We start from the raw sequence: 26,017 nt of genomic DNA, 5'->3' as shown, positions 1-26,017 counted from the left end.
AAGTCTTAGTCATTACTTTTAGTCAAACTACAGTTAACAACATTAATTTTGATAGCTATTTTATATGTAGTCTTTAGACAAAATAGTCATTATAATTTTTCTTTTTAGACCAATTCATTCAAGCTTATGAAATCAATGTAACAGGCTGTATTGACATTGCACTCTTATCAGTAGCACTTGTGCTATTGTACATATTCTCTTTCAGTGGTTCTCAAACTTTCTAGAGTGTCGTACCCCCTGAGGGATTTAACATCCTTCTGTGTACCCTCTCTTTTCCACTTAGACTGCAATTACACTTTTCCATTAAGGGACAATATTTTTTTCCCTTTATAAATACCTTTGTAAAATAAATAATGCCTAAAAACTAAATAAATACAATGATGATAAAAACAAAATGATACTTTTAAATATTACATTAAAACCGCCAGTAGGTGGCGGTTAGTCACTGTTCTTATGAGTGAATCATCGAGTCATTCATTCATTCATTCATTCAGTATCAAAGCTAGCGGCTGTATTTATGAATGATCATTGAATCATTGACGATTCGTTCAAAGCCGCAGATTCGTTCACGAAACACAGATTGTGTGCTGCTCTGCTGTGGCTTTCGTTGCAAAATAACGCAAAAATACTTACAATACTGACAATACAGTATTTACTAATCACTTAATATCACCCTTTTGTTTGTTGAACTGTTGAATAAAATCAATATTCGGGATATTATATATTATATTCGGTTAATTTTCTTGCTGGTATAATATGATCAACATTAAGTAACTCACAGAAGGGTATGTTTTTGTATCAAAGAGCCGTAGATTATTAGATCGTAGATTGAATCTTAAATCTACATGCAGTCTGTGTCTTTTGTTCTTCATGCTAGTAAGGGCTAAATCCCCACTTTCACAAAGGTAACGTTATTGCCGAGAACAGCACTAATGTAGCGCAATGCTGGCTTGTGTGGGTGCAGTCTGTTTTGACCGCAAAAGATGAGGTAATTTAATTGAATGTCGTGTATATACGACATTTTACCTGCTAGAAATACATGTTCAGTTTTCTTGTTACTTTAAGGTGGAGTAGAATAAAATGAACGGGCATCAGTTTGAGAACCACTGCTGGATATTAGTCTTCACTTTGGAAGATTTTAGTCAGTAAACGATTTAGTCAGTAAACGAGCAGCGCAATATAGACACTTTAATTTAAGTAGAATTGTCAAATGAAGAGCACTGAACTCCAGCTTGTCTATGTTTTCAGATCATCCGCGCTTCAGTGTGGAGAGGGCTCGTGTGCGTGGTTGCCAGATAGCAAAGATTAAGTAAAACGTGTTCTTTAACAGAGAACCTCTGATAGGGGGTTTAAATTATGGAAATCTGGCAACCGTAAGACTGACCGCTCCTAAAGACAGTCTGTAATGTTTTGTCTCCTTTATTCTACAAAAACAAAAAGTGATTTCAAAAGAGTGATTTTGGTCAAGTGCTTAGTCATTTCAGTCTGGTCTTTCTTCGTCAACGATGTTGCACGTGTAGTTTTAGTCACGTTATCGTTAAATGAAATTGGTGTCGTCTCTCATTGTCTTGTCTTAGTCATGGAAAAAAAGGTCGTCAATGAACATTTTTCGTCATAGTTTTCATTAACGAAATGAACACTGATATAAAGCCATTGTCTCATTATTCCAGGTGATATAATGGATCTTTTTTACAATATGCTTTAAAATAAGGCTATTAATATGTTTGGATGTCTCTAATACAAATGTATATTACTGTATTATTCCGAATATAAGACAATGTTTTATTTTTTTCGAGTGTGCCAAGAAATATGATGTGTCAGAGTGCAATGTTAGAAGGTTGCAAGCGCAAAAACTCTGTCTTAAAAATGCTTATAGTCAAAGAAAAGCTTACCATCTAAGAGCCGCGTGTTTGTGTACCTCACGACGGGAGCAAACTTCCCCCGTACATGATTTTAAAATGTAAGACGGTACCCAGATTTCAAACTGTCTACTGTCTACAACTTCAAACTATCTACTGTTAAAGAAATTTTGGAATTTTGGTAGGCTACATGGTTTTCACAATGAAATGGATAGCCTAATTGTTATAGAATTCAGAAGGACTACATGGTCGTCTTAAATTCAGACCAATACTGTAATCAATGTTCTAAATTTCAAATGAATCACATAAAACAGTAAAGACACATAATGTAAACCCCACCTTTTGTCTTTAGGTACAATCTCAACATCTATTAAAAAGAAAGAGATCAAAACATCTAGAATATATACCATGTTTGACAATCTTTCTTAATGTTTTCATCATCATTTGTGTACCTTTTTATTTCTTTCTTCTTCTTTTGTTAGATTAATTTCTGTCTTTTTACTCTTAATGACTAATTATGACTAATGTAAATGCATCCCATTGTACTTTGGCTTGACAGTTGCATGTAGGAATATTTTTATGTTCTTGTTTCTTTTTGGAGAATATATATATATATATATATATATATATATATATATATATATAAAAACACAATTTATCAATATTAAAGAAAATTTGCTACAAGTAAGGGTGCATGATTGATTGATTGATTGATTTAAGACAGTGTTTTATTTAACTTTTTGTGCTTAAAAATATATAACAGGATCAGTTAATCGGATATAAGGAGATACTATGGTAAAAAAGCTTTGGGCATCATAGCACCTGTGCTTGCAAAATAAATCAAGGTCTGATACTTTGTTTCAATTAAAGTGAAATGTGTTTTTTCCCCCTTTTAACACAAGCTTTGAATCTTTGAACATCTAGGTAATTAGCCAGCTCTGCCTATGTACTATGTGAAGATAATGCACTCAATCATGGCTTAGTCAGGTGGAAGAACCCAAGAAAAAACACAAGGAAAATCCATTAAGGCTCTGTGTCTGAGGCCATTTACAATTAGCACAATTAGTGAAGTCTATAAGCCTCTGCACTTAAGATGGTGGTGTGTGCACATTCATATAACACGCTCGAACAATCATATACAAAATCTGTTTACTGCTTCTTTCTAATACTGTACACTTTAAGAGAAACTTTTTTTTTTTTTCCCTTTCACCTCAGCGACTGAAGTAACGCCCACAGGTAGGTGGAGCTGATCTCTACTTGAATCCTGGAGCAGATTAAAGTAGTGGGTGAATGGCATTAGCCAGCTTGATTGAATTTCTCCCAGGTAAATATTCACTCTGGAAGCCCACAGAGAGTGCCAGCACGGTAATCACTACCTCTGTCAAGTAATCAATCTCTCACAGTTAAAACAGCTGAGAAAATATAAGGGGTGGACAGGGAACGGGAGGGTTTTAGGTATAGCAAGTTGCAGAGAGAGAGAGAGAGGATTTAGGCAGCCGGTAAACAGCAGAGAGCAGCTTTCAGTGATGTGCAGTATTGGGCGACACTGCCTGAGGTTCTCTGAGATTTCAGCGAAGTGATTTGGAGAGAAAATAAGAGAATAAGACATCGGTTTTGCTAAGGTTACCACCTGTGACACAATCTCTCTCTCTGTCCGTCTCTCTCGGTAACCACAAGGGCTTCATGTAAATGTGCAATGCTGTCTATCTTCCACCTACTATGTCTTTACAAATTTGTGCATTGGAGATATATTGGAACGGTGTTTGATGAAACCCCCCATGTTGTCTGTCTTATTTGACTCTGCGGCGGGAGAAGCTATGTGCTGAATATCTCTCATGAGAGATAGCTCATCTTTTATTGAGAAGGGACGGACGGTGCAGCCTGTGACATCTGACTACTTTAGACATGTGTGAGGAGGAAACTCGTAGGTTTGCACAGAAATATTGAAGTCGGAGCGACTGTAGAGAACAGGCAGTGCCTTAATAAATGATGAAGTTTCATCATGTCGCTATTTACAGAGGTAGAGATTGATTTCAGAATGGAATATTATACAGGAACAGAGAGGGCAAAAAAGTCTTTTTCTGATTCTGTGACTGCCTGAACTGAGCTGGAGCTGGTCAGCCAGTGAAAGGGCAGGAGGATGAACCTGGCTGCAAAAAACAAAATGACATTATGGCTCAAAACAGACCCAGGGAAGGACAGCCGAAAGTTTGTTCAAAATTTATTAAATATTTATCTTTATCTATCTTTAAATCATTAATGTTAGACAGTAAGTCGGAAATCATTGTGAAACATTACAGTTAAAAATTTTGGGGTCAGTAATTTATTTTTTACATACATTTATTTAATACTTTTATGTAACAAGGACACAATTAATTTATCAAAAATGACAGTAGGAAATTTCGTCACCTTGGAATTATAAGGTTCTATCTGACATTTTTGTCAAAGTTGTGTTATTGGCATATTGGAATATTGGATCATGTGGCACTGAAGAGTGGAGTAATGGCTGCTGAAAATTCAGGTTTGCCTTGAAAGGAATACATTAAATGACATTTTAAAATATATTCAATTAGAAAACAGTTATTTTAAATTGTACTTGTAAATTATTGTATTTTTTATCAAATAAATGCAGTCTTGGTGAGCACATTTGGTGTCATTTTTTTTTTTTTTTTTTTGTGCCCCCATATCTTGAATTTGGGGGGCATTTTTATTAATTTTGGTGTCATTTTTGCATTTTTTTTTTTTATATGTTTTTAAATGTAGTCTTGTTGAGCATATTCTTTTAATAGAGGTGAAGAGTGTACCTGAAAACCATGTTCATGTAAAAGTAGAGATAACTTACAGCGAAACTGACCCCATTACAGGTTACAAGTCACCAATACCACTTAAGTATTTTATTGGTACAGAATGTAGGCTTAAAGATGCACTATAGTCCTCAAAAGTGTTGGGGAAAGTTACTTTTAACTCTTAAATGCATACCTTGGGTCTTTAGTGACCCGGGACATCATTCACTACTCTCCTCCTCATTCGTTTTTTTAAGTTAGACATCAACCTTCTTGGTATTCCTTAATCAATTCATTATAAAGAATATAACAAGAAAAAAATCATAAAATTATAAAAGAACGCCTATTTTTGTATTAATTTTTTGTAAAAATTGTATAGGGTCTCAAACGACCCCAGGTGTGTATGAGTGTAAGTATATTTTTTCTGCACAACAATAATTGTATCTTAGATGAAATAAGTGCTATTCACCTTTATTCCACAAGGTGGCAGTGTCTGATACACAATAATGAAGTGACGACTCTTTCAGACAGAAAACGAAATAAGAAAAACATGAAATGGCTCAGCGATTTACTGCAGAGCAAGTACTGAACGCAATCAAATATGACTGTAACTGTCACTGGATTGATCTGGTGAAGCTGTTAGCGATCGAAATATTGATTTTGAAGATGTTGAAAATTATATAGTTTTGAGAATACGGTTGAGATCGCGAATGAGCTCATATTCGTGACCTCAAACATAAAACTAGCCCATTATCTGCTGAATTTACTGGGAAATGAGCTCTGACGAGGACAGTTATGATGGCATAAAACATCTGCTCAAACTGAGCCCTTTCAAGCTCCAAAAGGTAACAAAATATGATTTATTTTATTCTTCTGTAATTGTTACTCTATTATCAGAGGAGTTTTATATTATCACGACAGGTAGAGATCCTTCTGTGTTGGATATATATCTGGGTCGATAAAGACCCGAATATGTAAGAATGATTGGCGAAACAGTCATGCATTTAAGGGTTGAAAGTAATGCATTACAATATTGCGTTACTCCTTAAAAAAGTATTTCTGAGATTGCATTTCACTGTTTTTATTCATTTTGAGGAATACTGAATGTTTTTGTGCAAGTGAGATGAGTGAGATGATTTAGTCTAGAACTACAATAACCATCATGTTTACACAGCGCACACAACACCTCTGCACTTTATTTCTCTCAACATGAGGACAGTCAATAAATGTGAAAAAGTAACTTGTGTTACTTGTTTGAAAAAGTAACAAAGATATTTTGTGGTAAATTGAAAAAGTAATGTGTTACTTTACTAGTTACTTCGAAAAGTAATCTGATTACGTAACTCAAGTTAATGCGTTACCCCCAACACTGGTCCTCAACACCTAAGAGACATGCCAGTGAGGAGAGTGGGGAGAAAAATCACATGGTCATTTTCTAAAATCTCAATACTGCAATAAATCAAAGTCGATACAACAGCCTCTCAAATATCTACAAACAGTCTCAGTTAAGCATAAGTGCTCGAAAAGGGCATAAATAAACCAATATCCTTCAAAAAGGATAAATAAATTAATGTTAAGTAAAATTAAATAGTCAAAGCCGACTTGTACTGGATGTTTTGGTTTTGCCCTCATTACTGGCTGAAGCCATGTCCTCATCTCATATATGCGATTCAGCAACTATGTGCTAATGCACTCACATTCGTGTAAAGTAGCCTTGTTGACAGCCTTGTTTGGGTGAGTAAGAGCAAAACGCACAAGATGTAGTACCTTTAATGCCCTTAAGATCACCTCTTTTGTAGCAGAAATAAATTGCTGTAGAAAAAGTTAGGTGCCATGCAAAATCTAGGCTGCATCTGAAAACTTAAAATGCTGTCTTCAGAGGACACATTTTAAGGTAGGAAGGCATCAAGGCTAGTCTGAATCTATAGCTTCCCTTCCTGGCTCCTGAGATACATTCATCTGTTCAATTTTTGAAAGCAACATAGATGTATCTTTTACTGCCCGTATATCCCACAATCCTGTGCTTCCCATTCTTTTTACACAGTTACACACTAAAATAAAAATGCCATCAGAAAGTTGCAGTTGGTGGTCAGTTTGTCTAATTTTTTTTTTTTTATCATTATTTTTTAAACATTTTCAACTTGTAATTTCATTTCTAGTGAGAGATTACTAATGTAGTAATTAAATATTTGCTTAGTTTTCACCAAAGCTCATTCTATTTTGCTGTAGATCATTAAAGCGATACGCTGACTCAGAAGTCTGTCTGAAAACAGTTTCATGAAGTAGCTTCATGAGCAAATGCTGCCTGCAAAGTCACTACCTGATAAGGCAGTGAGGCAACAAGTCAGCTGCATAAGTTTTCAGAAGCAGCCCGACTGGCAAAATGTAATGAGTAACTACATTAATCATTACAAATTTATTGGAGTAAAGAATACATACTTATCTTTGATACTCAATCAAATTAGCCAAAAAGATACTTTTTAATATTTTGATATGGACATACAGGTCTCTTTTTGAACTATTGAATGGTTTTGCACACACAATCCAAAAAGAAAAATATATATTTTTTGGCATTATTTTGGCATACATAGTCTTGTTTTTCAATATAATTACATTCAGTTGACACAATTCAACTTAATTTTAGGTTATTTGGTACTTTTCATTGAGAAAAAAAAAAGAAAAAGGAAATTAAACTTCCAAGTTCAACATGTCAGAAACTTTCATGCCTACTGCTAGGCCATGATTCTGAAGTTTACAAAACGTTTTGATGATGTTTCTGCCAAAAACATGAGCATTTTTGTGAAATGAATTGTTCAACCGCCTCTGTGGTATGTTGAATTGTCGTAACAAGCCTTAGTTGGTAATTAGCCTGAAGCAGCAACGATCACGCAAGAAGAAACTGAAAGGAGAAACTGCTAACACAAACACATCCAAATATATACCTTCAAAAACAAGCACAAACTAAGGCGCTAATGTACAGTCATTATGCGGAGCTGACCTGCATTTTTATTTTAATTAGCTTTCCTGCTCCGCTTAAGGGGATCTTCCATTGACTCTTACACCCAAATCATTTCCGACTCTTTATGGATGCTGCACAATGCCTAAATGATGACTTTCCCCCATAATCAGCAATCATACCACACTAGTGAAGCAATCACTAAAGCCAGATTAAGGATAATTGGATGTTGCTTGTTTTCACAGGATACATTTTTACATTGCATTCTCTCTGAGTGTTTACCAAAATGACAGTAAAAGGAAATGTGGCACAGTTTAATACAAGAGGCACATAAAAATGCACATGCACATGCTTGTGGACACACAGTGAACCTAAGTTCTTGTTTTATCAAAGTGGTTCTGGAAAGGACATGCAAATGGAAACAGCCCTCACACCTACTTGGTGATTTCAAAAGATTTCTTACATACAGAGAGGAAATGAGGGGAAAAGAGAGCTCTGTTAATGCACATTCTTCTTCTATATCCCATTGCTGTTAGACAGATTTCACTCCCCCCACCACTTCCTAGAATTATATACAAGATTAAAAAGAAATGCTTCCCTATAGCTCCTATAATCTTCTCCTCTAAGTGTATCTCATATAGTCATGTTACAATAAGTGAACAGACTCTTCTGAGAGTGCGAACCTGAGCTCACCACAGCTAAGCAGAAATGTGTAGGTGGAGTTGTGGCATAGTGGTTAGCGCACAGGCTCCAGACAAGTTGAACTGTGGTGTGTATGTGAGGGTTTTATCAGCAATATTTATGTTTTTGTAAAGTCTCTTATACTCATCAAGGCTGCATTTATAGGATATATTAAAAAAAAATCTTTCTAATATGCTGATTTGGTGCATAAGAAACATTAACTTTTTTAACAATATTATTATCAATACTGAAAACAGTTGTGCTCAAAATTTTGTGGAAACCATAATAAAAGAAAAGAAAAATCTATATTTTTGATGAATACAATGATGAATACTATGGTCACTTTTGATCCATTTAATTGATCCTTGCTGAATAAAAGATATTGACCCTCAATTTTGCAGTTGTGTAAATACTATGAATTGCGATTGATTTGATTAATTAATCATCATATAATGTAATTAATTCAATGAAAAGTCCTTAAATTTAAGGGCTTGTGCCCTACTATTAAATTGATAGTTCATCCAAAAATGAAAATTCTGTCATCATTTACTCACCCTCAAGTTTTTCCAAACCTGTATGAGTTTCTTTCATCTGTTGAACACAAAATAAGGTATTTTGAATGATGTCGGTAATGAAGTAGGCCTTGGGCCCCACTGACTTCCATAGTATTATTATTATTATTATTATTATTATTATTTTTCCCCAATGGAGTCCATCAGCTGTTTCCTTTCACACATTCTTCAAATTATCTTATTTTGTGTTCAGCAGAAGAAGAAACTCATACAGGTTTGGAACAACTTGAGGGTGAGTAAATAATGACAGAATTTTCATTTTTGGATGAACTATCCCTTTAAGAAAACATAACCAAGAATATGAAGTTCATTTTCTAAGTGTCTCAGTTGTCAAGCCACGCATTAACAATTTGGGTTAATCAGGTTTTATATTGCAAGACTGAATTTAAACATGTGGAATGTTTGCTTTCTGTTTACAGCAGCTGAGGTTTTATCTGTCTGGCAGTGAATGAGTTTACCAGGTGCTCTGAGATCCAAACACAGAGTTTGACAAGGCCATGTTTGATTTGTTCTCAGCAATGAAAACAACTCCAATTCAGATTCAGAGATGAATAATGAGAGACGATCGAGTATTTGTCTAAACACACTCAGAAATCATCCACCCCCAGATACACAAGCGGGTCTCTCAGAGGCTCACAAACAGCAGCAATTAACTGGAGAATGAAGCAGCTGCAGTAAATATGCAGTCGATACGGCACAACTCAGGATGAGTGCAGACCATGTGAGATATGCACACGCATGTTCTTTCTTTAATGACTGTGTGCATGGAAGCATGAGTCCTTATATGTTTATAGAGTGCATACAGGGAGTATAAAAGCCTTGGTGTTTGTGTGTCTGTATGATTTGAGAGTCAGAACGACTGTTTATAGGTCGGTCTGTATTTGTTTCAATTAAACTGTCTTTTTGGTAAACGCAATGAGGCATTACGACATCGAACACAAGCAGTTTGAGCTGAAGAGAGTCGGGTCATCATAATCAATATTAATTCACTCTTTTGTAGTTCAGGGGTAATTAACAAGCTACAGTGAATTAGCGTCCCACCTCTGTCTCTTCCAGCTCACTGGCGGTGATACGTTTCAGTACAAATGTGAAATTTGTATGTTTCCGATGAATACGACAACAGACGGTGTGGCAACAATGTGCTTGAAAACTGGAAAGCCAATCAAAACATCAGCTCAGTAGCCAGCTGTAGCAAGCAAAAATAAGATGAAAAGAGCAAAAGAGAGGCTGGAAGTGAGAGAGTAAAAAAAAAACAAAAAAAACAGTCGATTGTCTGTTAGTTCCGGAAACAGATTTGTCTTGGAGTGCGGAAAAAAATAGATGATATTCTGTTCCCCTCCCCTGTCCAACCAGATCTTAATTACAGCACCTATATGGGCCATTATGTGCCAACACCTGGCCTCATGGGGAAAATTTGTACATTGCATAATTTTTCACTTCGAGCTGTTCCCACTGCCAGGAAAAATAAATAGCTAAATAAATAAATAAATAAAATCAGAGAGACACGGTGAGAAAGTGAGAGAGTGAGGGAAGGAGGTGGTAAAAATAACATAAATAGGCTCTCTAATCCCCCTTTGTCTCTACTCTGGGTAAAGACAGAACAACAAAGATTAGAAGAAAATTGCAGAAGTGTAAATACATTCACAAAGCTAGATGTCTAGAGAATAAAGTGGGAAAAAAAGCTTAGAACACCATTCTAAGTGAACAGAGAGAAGAAAATAATGACTTGAAAAACAATGTACTCATATCACTGTAACAGAAGCAGGGTTCCCTTAAACTACAGAGGAATCAAAAAAAACTATCCATGTATATTACCCAGTTAGCAATCCTTTGGCCTGCAAGGATTCATATATAATTGTAATATACAATAATAACCAAAAGAAGAGTCCAAAGATCAATGTTCTGAATTACATGTCTGAATTACAGACTCGAAAACATGCAACCTGTGGGAACGTTTTCACGAGTCGCTAAAATATGTACCAATATGTACGTATCACTGCAGTTTCCAACAGAAATGAACACTAGAGACAGTAAAACAGCAGGCGCTTTTAATCGTTTCCATACACAGTTATGATTACAGGGTCAGATTATGGATTAATAAAGACTTGTTTTTACGTCTCCTAGCACAATATTATGTTATGACTTCAAAACACTTTTACCAAAGTGCATGATTTGTAAACAAATATATGTTGGACTTTGCATCGCTTGACCAGCTCCATATGTTTCACTTTTATGATATAACAAGCAAGTACGGAGTTGTACTTAGAAAATGAGAAGCCTTGGGTACAAATCCAGGGAAAAATGAGTCATGGTAAAAGAGCGCAAAGATGAGAGATCAAAACAAGCTAAAATGGCACGATTACGGATGCTTTTTATGTCGCATTTGCTTTTTTTAACACTATTGGGTAGTGACCACCAATGAAAACACCTTACACAACTAAAACCAAAAGTAGCTTTAGGAAAAGTCCTTCAGTGCAAGTCCATGAACAAATGCAAAGTAGGCTCACGCAGAATTTTTCAGATTTTTTTAGATGATTTTGATGCAGAATTCTACACAGCAAAATGTGTTAAATGGAACTGAGAGTACAACTGTCACGTTCCTGTTCACTCTGGACTCCATTTCCCATAATCCTCCCTTGCATATCACATGCACTCACTCCACCAATCACCTATTGCCACATACTCCTGAAACTCTTTACCTGGACTATTTAAGACTTACTCTCACACCACCTCATTGTGAGGTCTTGTTGACCCTGTGTAGTGAGTGTTTTTATCCTGTCTGCCTGTCTGTTATTGATCCTGCCTGTTTCCGGTTTATGATTCTCTGCCTTCTGCCTTTGGACTGTTTATTGTTATCTGGACTGTGAACGATATCTGCCTGCCCTGATCTACTGCCTGTATCCTGACCACGATTCTGCCTAGCCCTTGCTGTTTCTGTTTGCCCCTGCTTAGACCCTGCCTGTACGACCACGCATACTTTTGTAATAAAACTTGCAAATGGATCTCTGCCTGAGTCCCGCCTCGTTACAACAACACTGTTATGTGTAGCTTTCAGCATTATACAGTAGCATTACAAAATTAACTGATAATTTTGTAATAAATTGTCCTGTTACTTTGTTTCGTGCCACAACAAATTATGACTGTCTACACTGGATGCGTCAAAGCTGTATAGCTTAAATTCATTAACATAGTTTTTGCCTTAGGTATCTCCTTGTGAAAAAGAAGTGTGCTTGAATGTATTGAATGTGAACTTGTAGCGAACTTCAAATATTAAAAGTATAGTTTAAAAAGAAATTGCAGATAATATACCGAAATTAATGAAAACTGAATTAATTAAATAAAATGCCACACTTTCATGACTGTTTCTTATCACAGTCAAGTGTACCTATGTCATATAAAAATACTTTAAAGTATATTTTAAATGATTGCAGGGTCATTATGTGTCAAATCAACCAAATTTGGCTCAAATGTTTGATTGTGATATATATATATATATATATATATATATATATATATATATATATATATATATATATATATATATATATATATATATATATGTCAATGGCTACCGTCAACTGTCTGGTTACCAACATTATTTAAAATATTATGCCAACAGTGATGGTTCAAAAATGGCAAAAAGCACTTCTTGTGTTTTTGCCTTAAGTTTGCATGACAGTAACTCAATAAATATTAAATATATCTTAATATTCTTGTAGATTCCGGTTCTCAATAAACTTAAACAACACATTTTTCTAATAGACCTACCAATCTCTGTGTAAAAATAAAATAATGCTGCTGCCATTTTTCTAAAGTCATTTTTGCACCCCTGTAAATTGGCTCCAAATCTCAGGTGAAAATGGTCATTTTGATCCCCCTCTACAAAATAGTGAATTACTCAGTAAATATACATTCATGACATTTTAATATTTTGGCTTTCATCACTATTTATGTTTGTCTTTCTACAGAAAAAAAATATTAACAAATTCAAAAATTTAAGATGGGGACCTCTCGTTGAGTTGACATGGAATGAGCCTATATTTTAATAATCATTAGTTGTGCTTTAATAAGTGCAATTATTTTGATGTGATGACTAACATACTAAAGCACATAACTTATAAAATAGAATTTTAACTGTGGTGTGTTATTGTTATTACATGCAAAGTTAATATTGTTTTAATGTATTAAATTGCAACTTCATCATTACTAATTACACTTTCATCAAATAATGTTAACGTTTTGCAAATAATTAAAGAATAATGAATAGTTAATAAACAAATACACAAGGGGCAGGGGATTTGCAGAATTTTATGAATGACAGGTGTTCCAGTTTTACAGACATCTGCAGAGTTCTATGCAGGGATCAGGTTTGGCGTGGGCCTGCTCACAGGAAATCACACTGAATTACAGAAACATCTGAATAGGCACAACCCGTAGACTACAATCATAAGGACAAAATCATTATGATGTCTGACAGGATTAATCTGGGCTTATTAAGTTCATAATTGCATATTAATATGCAGTTTCGCCAGTGCTATCAGTGGGCTAGCAAATAAATCTTCATTAGAGTTTAAACAGGTGACTGCCATTTCACTCTTACGGTCTGTGTTGTTGACAGAAATTGTACAAGAATTGCAATCCATCCATCATCCTCTTAAATTTGCAATGGAAAACAAAAACAGAAAAATTGGGGAAAGAGAGAGAGAGAGAGAGAGAGAGAGACAGATGGCACCAAAATTGCAACAGTTCTTGCGTCTCTGTTCTCCAATTCATTGACAATGCTCAGCACATATACATTAGCATTCTACCATTCAAACAATATGTGAGCAATCACCATCAGCCTGCCACTCACTTGCAAAGACACAGTGCAGTTAACTCTCCATTATAAAGCCCTTCAGGGGAGTAAGAAAGCTCTGCACACTCCCGAGTGCTTTCAGGGCTGCCATGGGGGTCAGAAGTCTGGATGTCTGTCTCTGTGTTCTGTGCCGCACAATCTGTCAAAATGGAGACAGTCACCCTCCTCTTTCCCCTTACCCTCTTTCCTTGTATCTTTCTATCTATCTGTCTATCCCTGGGGGACAGCGAAGTGTCAGTCTATGTCTTTGCCCCTGCTTGGCTCAGTAAGGGCTATGGAGATTTTGGCCTCAGATACATTTAAGACATTCTCTCTCCCATACACTCAAATATATTATTTTCTATCAATTATGAAACTGGTAGGGGTAAATGTACGCACTATCCTTGTAGGGACATTTGGTCCACATAAGGAATACCAGGTACACGCACACGCACACACACACACACACGCACACACACACAGCCCAACCCCCTGTCACTTATCTATCCCCTACTGCTGGTCTAAGGTGCTCCGAGCCTCCCAGCTCTGTCTAAAACTGACAATGAAGGGCTCCGTAGAGGCCACTGTGGCTAAAAGCCCCCAAAACACACTGGGATGTAATGTTAAATAAATGACAAACGGCTCAGGGATAAGGGTCTTCGGTCAGTATACTCAGGGGCGATATTGTCTGAATGAGGACAGCTTGAGGAAGTAGTGTAAACATCACAGCATTAAAGAATTTAAATGACTATGATCTAAATAAAGTAACTTATCTTACGAGAGATTGCCGTCAATTGCCAGCATGCAAAATGCAATAACTTTCAATTTTGCTATTTATTTTCCCTTTTCTTTATTAAAGTTGTGTATGTTTGGAATGGTGTGTATTTGAATTACATTATCAAAGTGCATTATTTGTCATTTTTTTCATGTGCAGTCTCATCACTAAAGTAGATTACGCCTGGCTGAGTAATTTTTTGAAATGAGATTTGGCCAGCTAGTTTAATATCTTAGATTGCCATTTTATTAGTGTGGGTCTTATTGGTGACGTACAAAGCTTGAATAATTTATGATTTTTTTTTTTTCCCCACATTTTCTTTATGAGAAAAGCTTTTTATTGAATAATCTCTATATTTCAGTGCAATGGACATTTTTATACCATGAGCATCTGAGAGTGGGACTTTCATCAAATAACAGACGCCGACTGGAATTGATTTGGTCTGAAATTCTACGGATAAGTATAGACAGATGATAGAAAATTAGGAGGCTACAGATATGGATGGACAATCACACAAAGACAGCAGAAATATAATTATACCATTATAATTCCCTATATTTACAGTTTATTTATTTATTTATTTTTACAGAACTATAGCTGTGATTTGATTAGCCATGCAAGTTAGTACAGCAAATTTGTTAGCATTAGAAACATTTACCATGGTAACAACCCTACATGAAAAACTCAACAAACCATCATGATTTTTTTTTTTTTTTTTTTACTGGTTTATCTTGGACAGAGGCAGACCAACACGACTAACGAAACTGACTGAACAATGAAATCTTGCTAGTATCAAAACAATATATTACAAATTATTTAAGTTCATTATATTAATTACAAAAATCAAGTTCAAGTAAAGTTAAAGTATTAATATCAATGTACTAGAAGTATACTTGTATAACTAAAACATCTAGAAGCCAAGTATACTTAATTATACTTCTAAGTATATCTCGATAAAAAGATTGAATACAAGTATAGGCCAAATATACTTAGACTTTTCTGTCAGTATAAGTCAAGTATACTTAAAGGGATAGTTCACCCAAAAATGAAAATTCTATCATCATTTACTCACCCTCAAGTTGTTCCAAACCTGTATGAGTTTATTTCTTCTGCTGAACACAAAAGAAGAAAGTTTAAAGCATGTTGGTAATCAAAAGGTTGACAGTAGCCATTGACTTCAATGGAAGTCAATGAAAGATTTTAGGGAAAAAAAATAATAAAAATACAATGGAAGTCAATGGCTATCGTCAACTGTCTGGTAACCAACATTATTTAAAATATATTCTTTTGTGTTCAACAGAAGAAAGAAACTCATACAGGTTTGGAACAACTTGAGGGTGAGTAAGTGATGACAAAATTTTCCTTTTTGGGTGAACTATCCCTTTAACTGCAAATGTAAGTATATTTCTGAGAAGTACATAAAATGTAGACTGAAAGTATACTTTCTTATTTTTAGTTTAAAAGAAGTATGCTAATGCAACACTTGAATAAGGGTAGGACAGAGCTCACTAATACAACTTTATCACAGATTTATTATATTATCAGTAACTATAGCAACTATGGTAGTTATGTGAAAATTGTTGTTATTAAAATACAATTTTAAAATTCCTGCTGGGGGACAGAATGCTATTGGCTGGTTTTAGAGAGGTTTTGTGTGCTTATTATCTTGGCCAAGCTGGAAGACCAGCTCAAACCAGCTAAGACTAGAAAATCTAAGCTGATTTAAGCAGTTATTTTTTTTAACCGGAATGGTGTGGGAAAAAGGTTACGTAACTACACTGTGGGAAAACAAAACATTGCACCGCAAGAAACAAGTGGCAGCATTGGTAAGCTGTTTCAGAGAATGAACCTGTTAAAAACCCGCACTGCTGGCAGAAATGCTTGTGAGTGAACGTGTATAAATGCTGGAGGACTCGGGGGGAATGTGTGTGCGTGCTTGTCTTGTCGGCCTGCCAATGTGTCAGCAAAGTGTGCAAGTACACAAGGATATGCATGCATTTATCAATCTGTCCAAGCATGCGTGTGTGTGTGCGTGTTGAGTAATTTAGAGTTCCTCTGTCATTATGCAAGCCCACAAACATTCTGACAACTTGCTTTTGACGATTCTATCCAAAGCCTAAAAATAATAAATAAATATATAATTCAGAGTTAGGAACTGCACAACATGTAGCCTCTCAGCCCCTGGAGAGAACATTTACATTTGATATGTCACACACACACACACACACACACACACACACACACACACACACACACACACACACACACACACACACACACACACACACACACACACACACACACACACACACACACACACACACACACACACACACACACACACACACACACACACACTCATCCACTCTCCAGAAATACCTCAAACACACATACCTAAAACATGCCGTCCACCCACCCATTCAAAAGCAACACTGTTCAGCATTAATGTCTGTAGCACTTTCAGTTCCCCACTAGTATTTCTAACATAACATTTTAGTCTGACAGTATATTTGTGCTGTAACTTACTCTGGCTGCGAGCTTCTTCTTCAATATATAGCTGGGTTAAACTACACCTGCCAACCCCAATATAGCTTTATGTTTACAGTGAATGACTGCATAGTGCGTTGACCAAAAAATGCATTGAAAACTCCACCATAGAGCTTAACACATTCACATTACTCTACAGTTGCATCATACTGTGAGCTTTAAGCTCCTATATTGGCTGAGCTTATTTAAAATTGCAGTTTGTGATTTCTGTGTCATTAGCAGGACCATACATGAATAAATCTTATTTTCATTTAGTGAAATTGATGTACTAAAATAATTAACTGAAGGAAAAAAAAAAAAATAAAAAAAAAAATTCCTAAAACTTTAACTTACATTAAAATGTCCAAACAAGAGCAAAACAACACAAAGCTGTTATTTACAGTTGTCTCTGTAAATAATAATAATAATAATAATAACTGTAATTTTAATTGGTATATGAAACACTGACAACTTCTGCAAATTGACTGAAGACTTTTGTATTCAACTAACCAGTTCGGGTTAGTTGGGGTTCACAGAGAGATAAAGACATTTCAGATCTATTAAACATGCTTCAATCACTCTGTGAGGAGCTGAGGGTCTGATATTTTTAATGTAATATGAATGTGTCTGAGTGGCAGTTAGAGTTCACCATTAAGGCTTGTTTGGATCTCTTGAATCACGATTCTTTGGCTCAGCCCTCTCCATGGCAAGAACCTCCAGCTCATTAATACTGCACTGGTTCCGGTTAGTATGGGTGGATGAGCTGGAGGTTTGTTGGCCCCTTGCCTCATCACCACCCTTGTGGGGTTCTCCGCAGAGCCCAGCCCAATCCCAGGGTTACTCCCCTCAAACTGACCTCTATTAACATTTCATGTAGGGCTAAATAGACATCGGAGAGAAATATTCGTTGTACTATGAAGCTTACTGAGATATATTGTAATGAGTTCTGGGTTTTAACTTTGGCTACTTTGGTGTGATCTACAGTAGAGGATGTTGTGAATTTATAACATTAAGGTACATTTGTGTAGATGTAGAATAACATAAATACTGTGTGCACTGTCATTACTGAAGCTATTGTAAACATGCCATTGAATACTGCAACATATTATGTGGTACATATTTTCCAATGTGTAGGATCAGGATCACCTTGCTTACTCTAACCTAAACTTTAACTTATTGCATTAAATAATAAAGCATCAAACCAAGTATTTACAGTATATTAAAGTAGAAGACCTTTCGAATTTTTCAAGCAATCGAAATTAAGTTTGATAGGTTTTAAATTATAAAACAATAGTTGTACTCCTCAGAATGACAAAATGTATTTGGATACCAAACCTAGTGGAACATGTTCATAGTAAGTAAATAAATAAATACTTAACAAATATTTATGGCAAATATTATACAATGTCAATAATTTAATTGTGTGCATCAATCATAATTTAATACCTCTTCAACTTAAGCATAATAAATTATGTAAATACATTAAATGGATAGTTCACCCAAAAATGAACATTCTGTCATCATTTACTCACCCTCATTTCATTTCAATTCAAACCTGTAGGACTTTCTTGTGTGGAACACAAAATAAGATATTTTGAAAAATGTATCCAAAACAACATTGGACAAAACAATATTGACCAGTGTTGCAGTACTCAAGACTCTTTTCATGTTATTTGTCTTGTCTGTTCAGAACCAAACATACACAAGAAATAACGCAAGTTCTCGGGTGAGACTGGAATTGTTATTAAAAATGTTAGCCCACAAGAAGCTTGCGTTTCAAATTGTTTGTGCGCTAACTTGCAGCGAAAAGGAGAAAAAGAAAAATAAAGGTTATGGAGGAGGAAATGTTTGGGGAGACGCGGGTCTATAACTCCTCCCCGAACTTCCCGCTGCCCTATATCTCGCTCTCTCAATGGATGTAGGTCATCGCCGATGTCACAGCAGGATTATGAATCACAGACAGGTCACTGGAAAGCTTTTCTAATATTAACATAGGTCCTAAAGCACTTGCCCAGTCATAAACCTTCATTCCAGTGATATTCTTTTGAGCTCTTTGTATTGTGTCTCATCTCTCTTTCTGCTGTTTTTTCTTCCTTTTGCTCATTCTGTCTCCTCGGCCATCATACGCCCCCTAATGCTGATTGTTTACACGTTTGTTGTTGATGTCAGCCCGACTAACTTCCAAACAGTGTTTTTGAAAAACAACTTACCCCACCTTTAAATTTATAACAATACCTTTTATTTTGACTTCTGACAGCTGTTTTTAAACTGATTTTGTCATTTTTATTTTGTTTCTGGCATATTTGAGACAAAAAACACAATATGCTGTCATTGTGTTGTGGCGACATCATGTGATCAACATGTGAATGTGACGTCTGATTGCCTGGAACTCACTGAGGTCTGAGGTGGAACATTTAATTTGGGATATTCCCATGTCCAACCTCATCTTGAACGCAGCAAAATTCCTCCCTGTTAGTTACCTTGTTTTGATTAGTCCCACCTGTGACTAGTTTAGTCACTCTGTGTGTTTATACTCCCTATGTCATTTATCATATGCTGCTTCTGAAGAATCTCATTTGTATTTTGGTTTTGTGGATTAAAGAACATTTATATCGTCATTCTCAGTCATTTGTGTTTGGATTGCACAGCAGCATGACATCGGAGGGGACTCATTGTAAGAGCAAGAACAGCAGAAACGCAAAATATTTTATTTTGTGTTCTGCAGAAGAAATAAATTAATACAAGTTTGGAACGTCATAAGGGTGAGTAAATGATGATAGAATTTAAATTTTGTGTTTCTATCCATTTACAGTTCCCTGCTCTAAATCATTGAAATTCGTATTTTATAAGTCTCAACATCATTGCACTCTAAAACGCTCTGAATATCTTAGATGCTATATATACACTGTGCAGCTCCATTCCTTCCCTACACTCTTCATCTCCTTCCCTCTCCACAGGTGGTAGATTGAGGGCTTGAAAGAAGGGAAGGGAAGCTCTTCACTGTGATTACAGCTCATGAAGGAGATTGATCATATCAATCAATCATTCTTGGTTTCTCACTGATATTGATGCTGATGAGCTCCCATCTTTACAATGAATAAAATTACCCCACCAACAGAGTATAAGACCACCTGGTCCAAATATGACTTTTGACCCCTCACACTTCTCCAGACATAAAATCATTCATCATGTTGCAGTACTTTATGCAACAAATCCTGCTTCACACTGTTCTTTTGAAGGAAACATCTGGATAACCCAAAAATGAGGAAACAGTTGCCTCGCTTTGCTTTGCCAAAGCACAATTCAGACAATGAAAGTGAGTAGTAAATCATCAGTTAGAGCACAGGAAATGGGCACACAGAGAGAAATTGATAAATACGGTGTGAGAATAAGTCCTGAGAGTCGAAAGAGCTGTCCTGTGGAGACTTGGGCAAATTCTAATAATGAAGTTTGGCCATATCTGTGGATACGGAATCCAGATAGAGGAAGACAGCAGGCTTTTAGATAAAGCCGTGTGTCTCTATTAGTGTGAAACTGAGCTTAGGCCAGGAGACATCCCGCATTTGATGTGCTGAGACAATGCCTCTCCAGGATGAAATGAAATTTGCAGTTATCATCATTATCATGATGAACGATGGAAGTCTGGCCAGGATGGCAATAGTTATGAATACGTTGTGCCAATGGTTTGTTTTTTACAGACTGGGAAAACATGCTAGCAGGTCTATGGCCCAGAACATCAGGAGATAGAGGCTGGAATGAGAGTCTGTATGAGAGTCTGTAATTTAACCAGTCAAGATGCTGACTGCAAAAAAAAAAAAAAAAAAAAGAAAAAAAAAAGATAAAAAACACAGTAATATTGTGAAATATTTAATAAAATGATTTCTATTTTTTTATATTTTAAAATGTAATTTACTCATTTAGTGGCAAAGTCAATACTCCAGTCTTCAGTTTCACACAACCCTTCAGAAATAATTCTAATATGATGATCTGGTGCACGAGAAAATTTTTTTTAAAATCAAATTTATTAAAAAACTCTCAGTTGTGCTGCTTAATATTTTTGTGTAAACTGTGATACATCTTTTTTTCAGGATTGTTTAAAGGTGCCCTAGAATTAAAAATTTAATTTATATTGGCATAGTTGAATAACAAGAGTTCAGTACATGGAATTGACATACAGTGAGTATCAAACTCCATTGTTTCCTCCTGTAAATCTCATTTGTTTAAAAGACCTCCGAAAAACAGGTGAATCTCAACATAACACCGACTGTTGCATAACAGTTGGGATCATTAATATGTACGCCCCCAATATTTGCATATGATTTGCATATGGCAGCCCATGTTCAAGGCATCAGACAAGGGCAGCCAGTAATGTCTGGATCTGTGCACAGCTGAATCATCAGACTAGGTAAGCAAGCAAGAACAATAGCGGAAAATGGCAGATGGAGCGATAATAACTGACATGATCAATGATAACATGATATTTTTAGTGATATTTGTAAATTGTCTTTCTAAATGTTTCGTTAGCATGTTGCTAATGTACTGTTAAATGTGGTTAAAGTTACCATTGTTTCTTACTGTATTCACTGAGACAAGAGCTGTCGCTATTTTCATTATTAAACACTTGCAGTCTGTATAATTCATAAACACAACTTCATTCTTTATAAATCTCTCCAACAGTGTAGCATTAGAATCAAATGTAAACATCCAAATAAATACAATACTCACATAATCCGATGTATGCATGCAGTATGCATGACAAACACTTTGTAAAGATCCATTTTGAGGGTTATATTAGCTGTGTGAACTTTGTTTATTATACTGTTTCTATCATGACAATGTTAATGTATTAGGTCTTGGTAGAACAGATCTGCTGCTGATATTGCTGCTGCAGAGCAAGTAGAGGAACTTGCCACTGCCAATACATACACGGATACACTGCTGTGAGCATGTAAGACATACTGCTTCAGCATAAAATAACCCATAGCAGATCTATATAGGTGGAGCTGGGGGAGATGGAGGATTTCAGAGGAACTCTAAAAAAGTGCACTGCAAACTGCTATAGTGAACGCTAAGCAGCTATTTAAATGTTAAGCAGCAAGCTCATTGGCTGCAGATGCGACATGAGCGACAATCAGCTTGTGCCATGTAGTTAAAGAAGTAAATTTCATCAGGTTGCATTAAGAACCCATCAGCCTGCGCCATCTAGAGTTTCATAACAGAACTTGTAATTTTTTTTATTTTAAAGTAATTTGCCTTAAATACTTGAGCTGGTGGAGGACTGGTCACAGGCTGCAGAACAACATTCCCAGTTGTCCTCCTGTGCAGTCCTCCCTACACTATACCAATTATAACTTTATGTATCAGGGCCAGTATTTATTAAGCCTCTGAGAATTACTCACAAGAACACTGTTAAGAATTGACTTAAGAGTAAAAAAATACTTGGCTCAAAGCTGCGTTTAAAAGTTAGTTATCAAGCATCTCAGTCATAAGTGAAGTGTAGGACTAAATCTTAAGTGTCAGTCTTAGAGATGATTCACAACACTTTGCTGTGCCACAAACAGGATTTTGGATGACGACATAGGCATGGACCAATCACTTAATAGATTTCCTTATTTAAAACTATTATTAGAAAAATTCACACTGAATGGTGAAATTCCTAAGAGGAGTTTTCATTCAACACACATTTGACAATAAAGACTTTTCAAGAGAATACATTATGATATACACATTGGGAATGAAAGATAAACACATTTTCCACCATGTTTTAATGCAAATTTTAAACCGGTGTTTAGCTAAGAGTGATTCTTAGCTTTAAGAAATTTGATAACATGCTTTTATACTTACGTTTAAAAGTAGGAGTAAATTTCATGAATACTTAGCACTTAAGACTAAAATGGCACTTTGAGAAACTTGATAAATACGGGCTCAGATTTCTTTTTTATTAATGTATAATTTTTAATGCACCAGAATCACATGCAGAAATCTATTTAGTCCATTCCTATATTCCTCTGTAATGTGAGTCTTGTCTGTGATCATCATGACATAACAGTACACATAAAAAAAAGCCTAGAATTTTCTAGAATGATGTCAGTTCAGTGTTAAAACAGCTCTACTCACCAGCCTGCTCTGTGCTGACAGTGATATTGGCAAGCTGTCTCATGGATCTGCCCAAGCCTGACACTCCGTTCAGAGCCTCGATTTGGAATGTGTAGTTGGCATGCGCCACAAAGTCCTGGACCACCACAGAGGTGCTTGCGAGGCCTGTGGGTTTAGGTACGAAACGCACATTGCTGTTGCATGGCTCGCAGGCCTGTCCATCAGCCCCACACCGAAGACATAAGATGTTATAGGTTATATCCTTCCGACCACCTGTGTCACTGGGCGGAGTCCACTCCAGGAAGAGGGCAGTCTCATTGATGTTAAAACCCAAATTTCGAGGAGGGGAGGGCGGTCCTGAAAGGAGAGACACCTGACACATTAGCAACCATAATTATCATGCTGAGAGAAATCCATCTGCGAGAGAGAAAAAAAAAAAGCCTATTTGTGCAAAATATTATGCAGATTAACTTTTTTTTTTATCTCTTTTTCCCCTCTCTCTAAAATGTGCATATGCTTTAACTAATGAATCCAACTAATGCCTTAAAAATCACATGAGAGCTTTTGCCATCTCTCTTTCACGCCCTCCCTCTGGTTTAGCTGATATACAAATGTCTCTGCTCTAGTACCCCGGTTCTGCTTCCTATAGAACCCCGGCTCAGAGCCAGATACAGGGAAGTCTGCGTTTATCTGCTGTTTCCCAGACTCAGCTAATGATGATAATGAGAATATGTCCTAGACATGATTATCATAGTTAATGATAATTGCACCCACTCGTGAATAACAAGGAAGTAATTATTCCTCCTCTCCTGTTTTTAATGCAGATTGCTGCTGGTGTTGAAAAGATTGAGTTTGGTGAATAATTTGAGTAAGCATGATGGGGGGCAGAAGGAGGGAATAAGAAGAGGATGATGAAGCAGAAGACTGAAATAAGAGAAATTCTGATCAATAGAATCAGAAACAATAAGAGGAAGAAAAAAACAGAAAAGAGAATGATGAGAGAGTTAGAGTGATCTGACTTTAGCCTGTTGCGTCTTTTTTGTTTTGCACTGATACTTATTTTTGCCTTCTGAAACTTATTTTATATGTTTATTTATTCTCTGGGTAACTGAAACCAGTGACATGAAAACGTTCACACCTCTTCTATCACATCACTGGCTTGTTCTCTCACATTTCATATAATACAGCTGGAGTCATCTTGCGTCTCAGTTATAGATGGTATTGAAAATGACTTTGAAGAACTTCAATATTAAAGGGGTCATGACATGAGAAATTTACCTTGAACTTTTGACATAAAGGGGTCTTTGAACCATGGACGTACCATGTGTTGAACAAGTTTTTTTTTTTTTGAGGAGGAGGGGGTGGTATTTTTAAAGGGATTAAAAAGAATTTAAGGAAATAAAGAAGAAATAAGAATGGCAAAATAAGTTATAGGTCTAATTATAGTCTATATTTGTGAAGTAGTTTATTTAAACTCTTTGCAAAATAATATTTTATTTAAAAATATGCACACATTTACTCTGTTTGTATGTTTAATATGTCAGAAATGTAAAAAAAAAAAAAAACCTCGTCTCATCACATTCAGTTATGAATGACATAATTTAAATGATAGCATGTTTTCAATTCAAAATGGATATTTCAAATCTTCCATTTATGTCTAAAATACTACAAAAAGTGGAGTCGGCCCAATTGTGCTCCTTCTTGCAAAAAAACACTTATCTATGAAAAATTTCAGTCAGGATTCAGATCTCATCATAGCATAGAAACTGCGCTTGTTAAAATTACAAACGACTTACTTCTAGCTTCTGACCAAGGCTGTATCTATTGTTACTTGATCTCAGTGCTGTGTTCGACACTATAGATCATAAAATACTCCTAGATCGACTACAAAATTACACTGGTATTCAGGGCCAGACATTACGGTGGTTTAGGTCGTACCTATCAGAGCGTCACAATTTTGTTTATATAAACAGGGAAAAATCTAAGATAACGATATTAAACTATGGAGTGCCGCAAGGATCAGTGTTAGGCCCTCTGCTATTTTCAATATACATGCTGCCACTCGGCAATATTATAAGAAAACATGGAATTCGTTTCTGCTATGCCAATGATACTCAGTTATATATTTCAACACGATCAGAGTAAATCTCTAAATTATCCAATCTGACAGAGTGTGTTAAAGAAGTAAAACATTGGATGACTAGTCATTTTCTTCTATTAAATTCAGATAAAACTGAAGTATTACTTATTGGGCCAAAAACCTGTACACAGAATCTTTCAGACTACAATCTACAATGTACTGTTACTCCATCTTCGAAAGACCTGGGTGTTATATTAGACAGCAACTTGTCCTTTGAAAATCATATTTCATATGTTACAAAAACAGCCTTCTTCCACCTCAGAAACATTGCTAAGATACGGAATATGTTATCTGTTTCTGATGCAGAAATGTTAGTTCATGCTTTCATGACGTCTCGACTAGATTACTGTAATGCATTATTAGCTGGTTGTCCTGCTTCCTCAATAAATAAGCTACAATTAGTACAAAATGCAGCTGCTAGAGTTCTTAGCAGGTCAAGAAAATATGATCATATATCACCAATTTTGTCATCTCTACACTGGTTACCCATTAAGTTCCGTATCGATTATAAAGTATCGCTAATGACTTATAAGGCTCTAAATGGTTTAGCTCCTGTGTACTTAACTGATCTTCTATCGCCCTACAATCCTTTACGCTCTTTAAAATCACAAAACTCTGGATTTCTGGTTGTACCTAGGATATCTTTTCACATTTGGCTCCAAAACTCTGGAATAGCCTTTCTGATAATGTTCGGGGCTCAGACTCGCTCACCCAGTTTAAATCTAGATTAAAGACGCATCTCTTTAGCCAAGCATTCACATAATGCATCTCATACCAGAACAATTGCACATGACT

The 26,017-nt window shown here is 35.9% G+C and overlaps 1 protein-coding gene across 2 annotated transcripts in view; it reads right to left on the bottom strand.

Moving 5' to 3' along the window:
* epha6 (eph receptor A6) overlaps window positions 1–26,017 on the bottom strand; it is a 175,690-nt gene that overhangs the window by 15,355 nt on the left and 134,318 nt on the right. For both annotated transcript variants that reach the window (XM_067405288.1, XM_067405289.1), the window contains exon 5: window positions 23,104–23,439. In XM_067405288.1, the coding sequence (XP_067261389.1) occupies window positions 23,104–23,439 (336 nt within the window). The remainder of the gene's footprint in view (window positions 1–23,103; window positions 23,440–26,017) is intronic.

The sequence above is a fragment of the Chanodichthys erythropterus genome, chromosome 12 (assembly GCF_024489055.1).
Source record: "Chanodichthys erythropterus isolate Z2021 chromosome 12, ASM2448905v1, whole genome shotgun sequence".
In the NCBI taxonomy this organism is placed as follows: Eukaryota; Metazoa; Chordata; class Actinopteri; order Cypriniformes; family Xenocyprididae; genus Chanodichthys; species Chanodichthys erythropterus.
The sequence above is the reverse complement of the archived record's forward strand: the minus strand, read 5'-3'. Positions and strand labels throughout refer to the sequence as shown.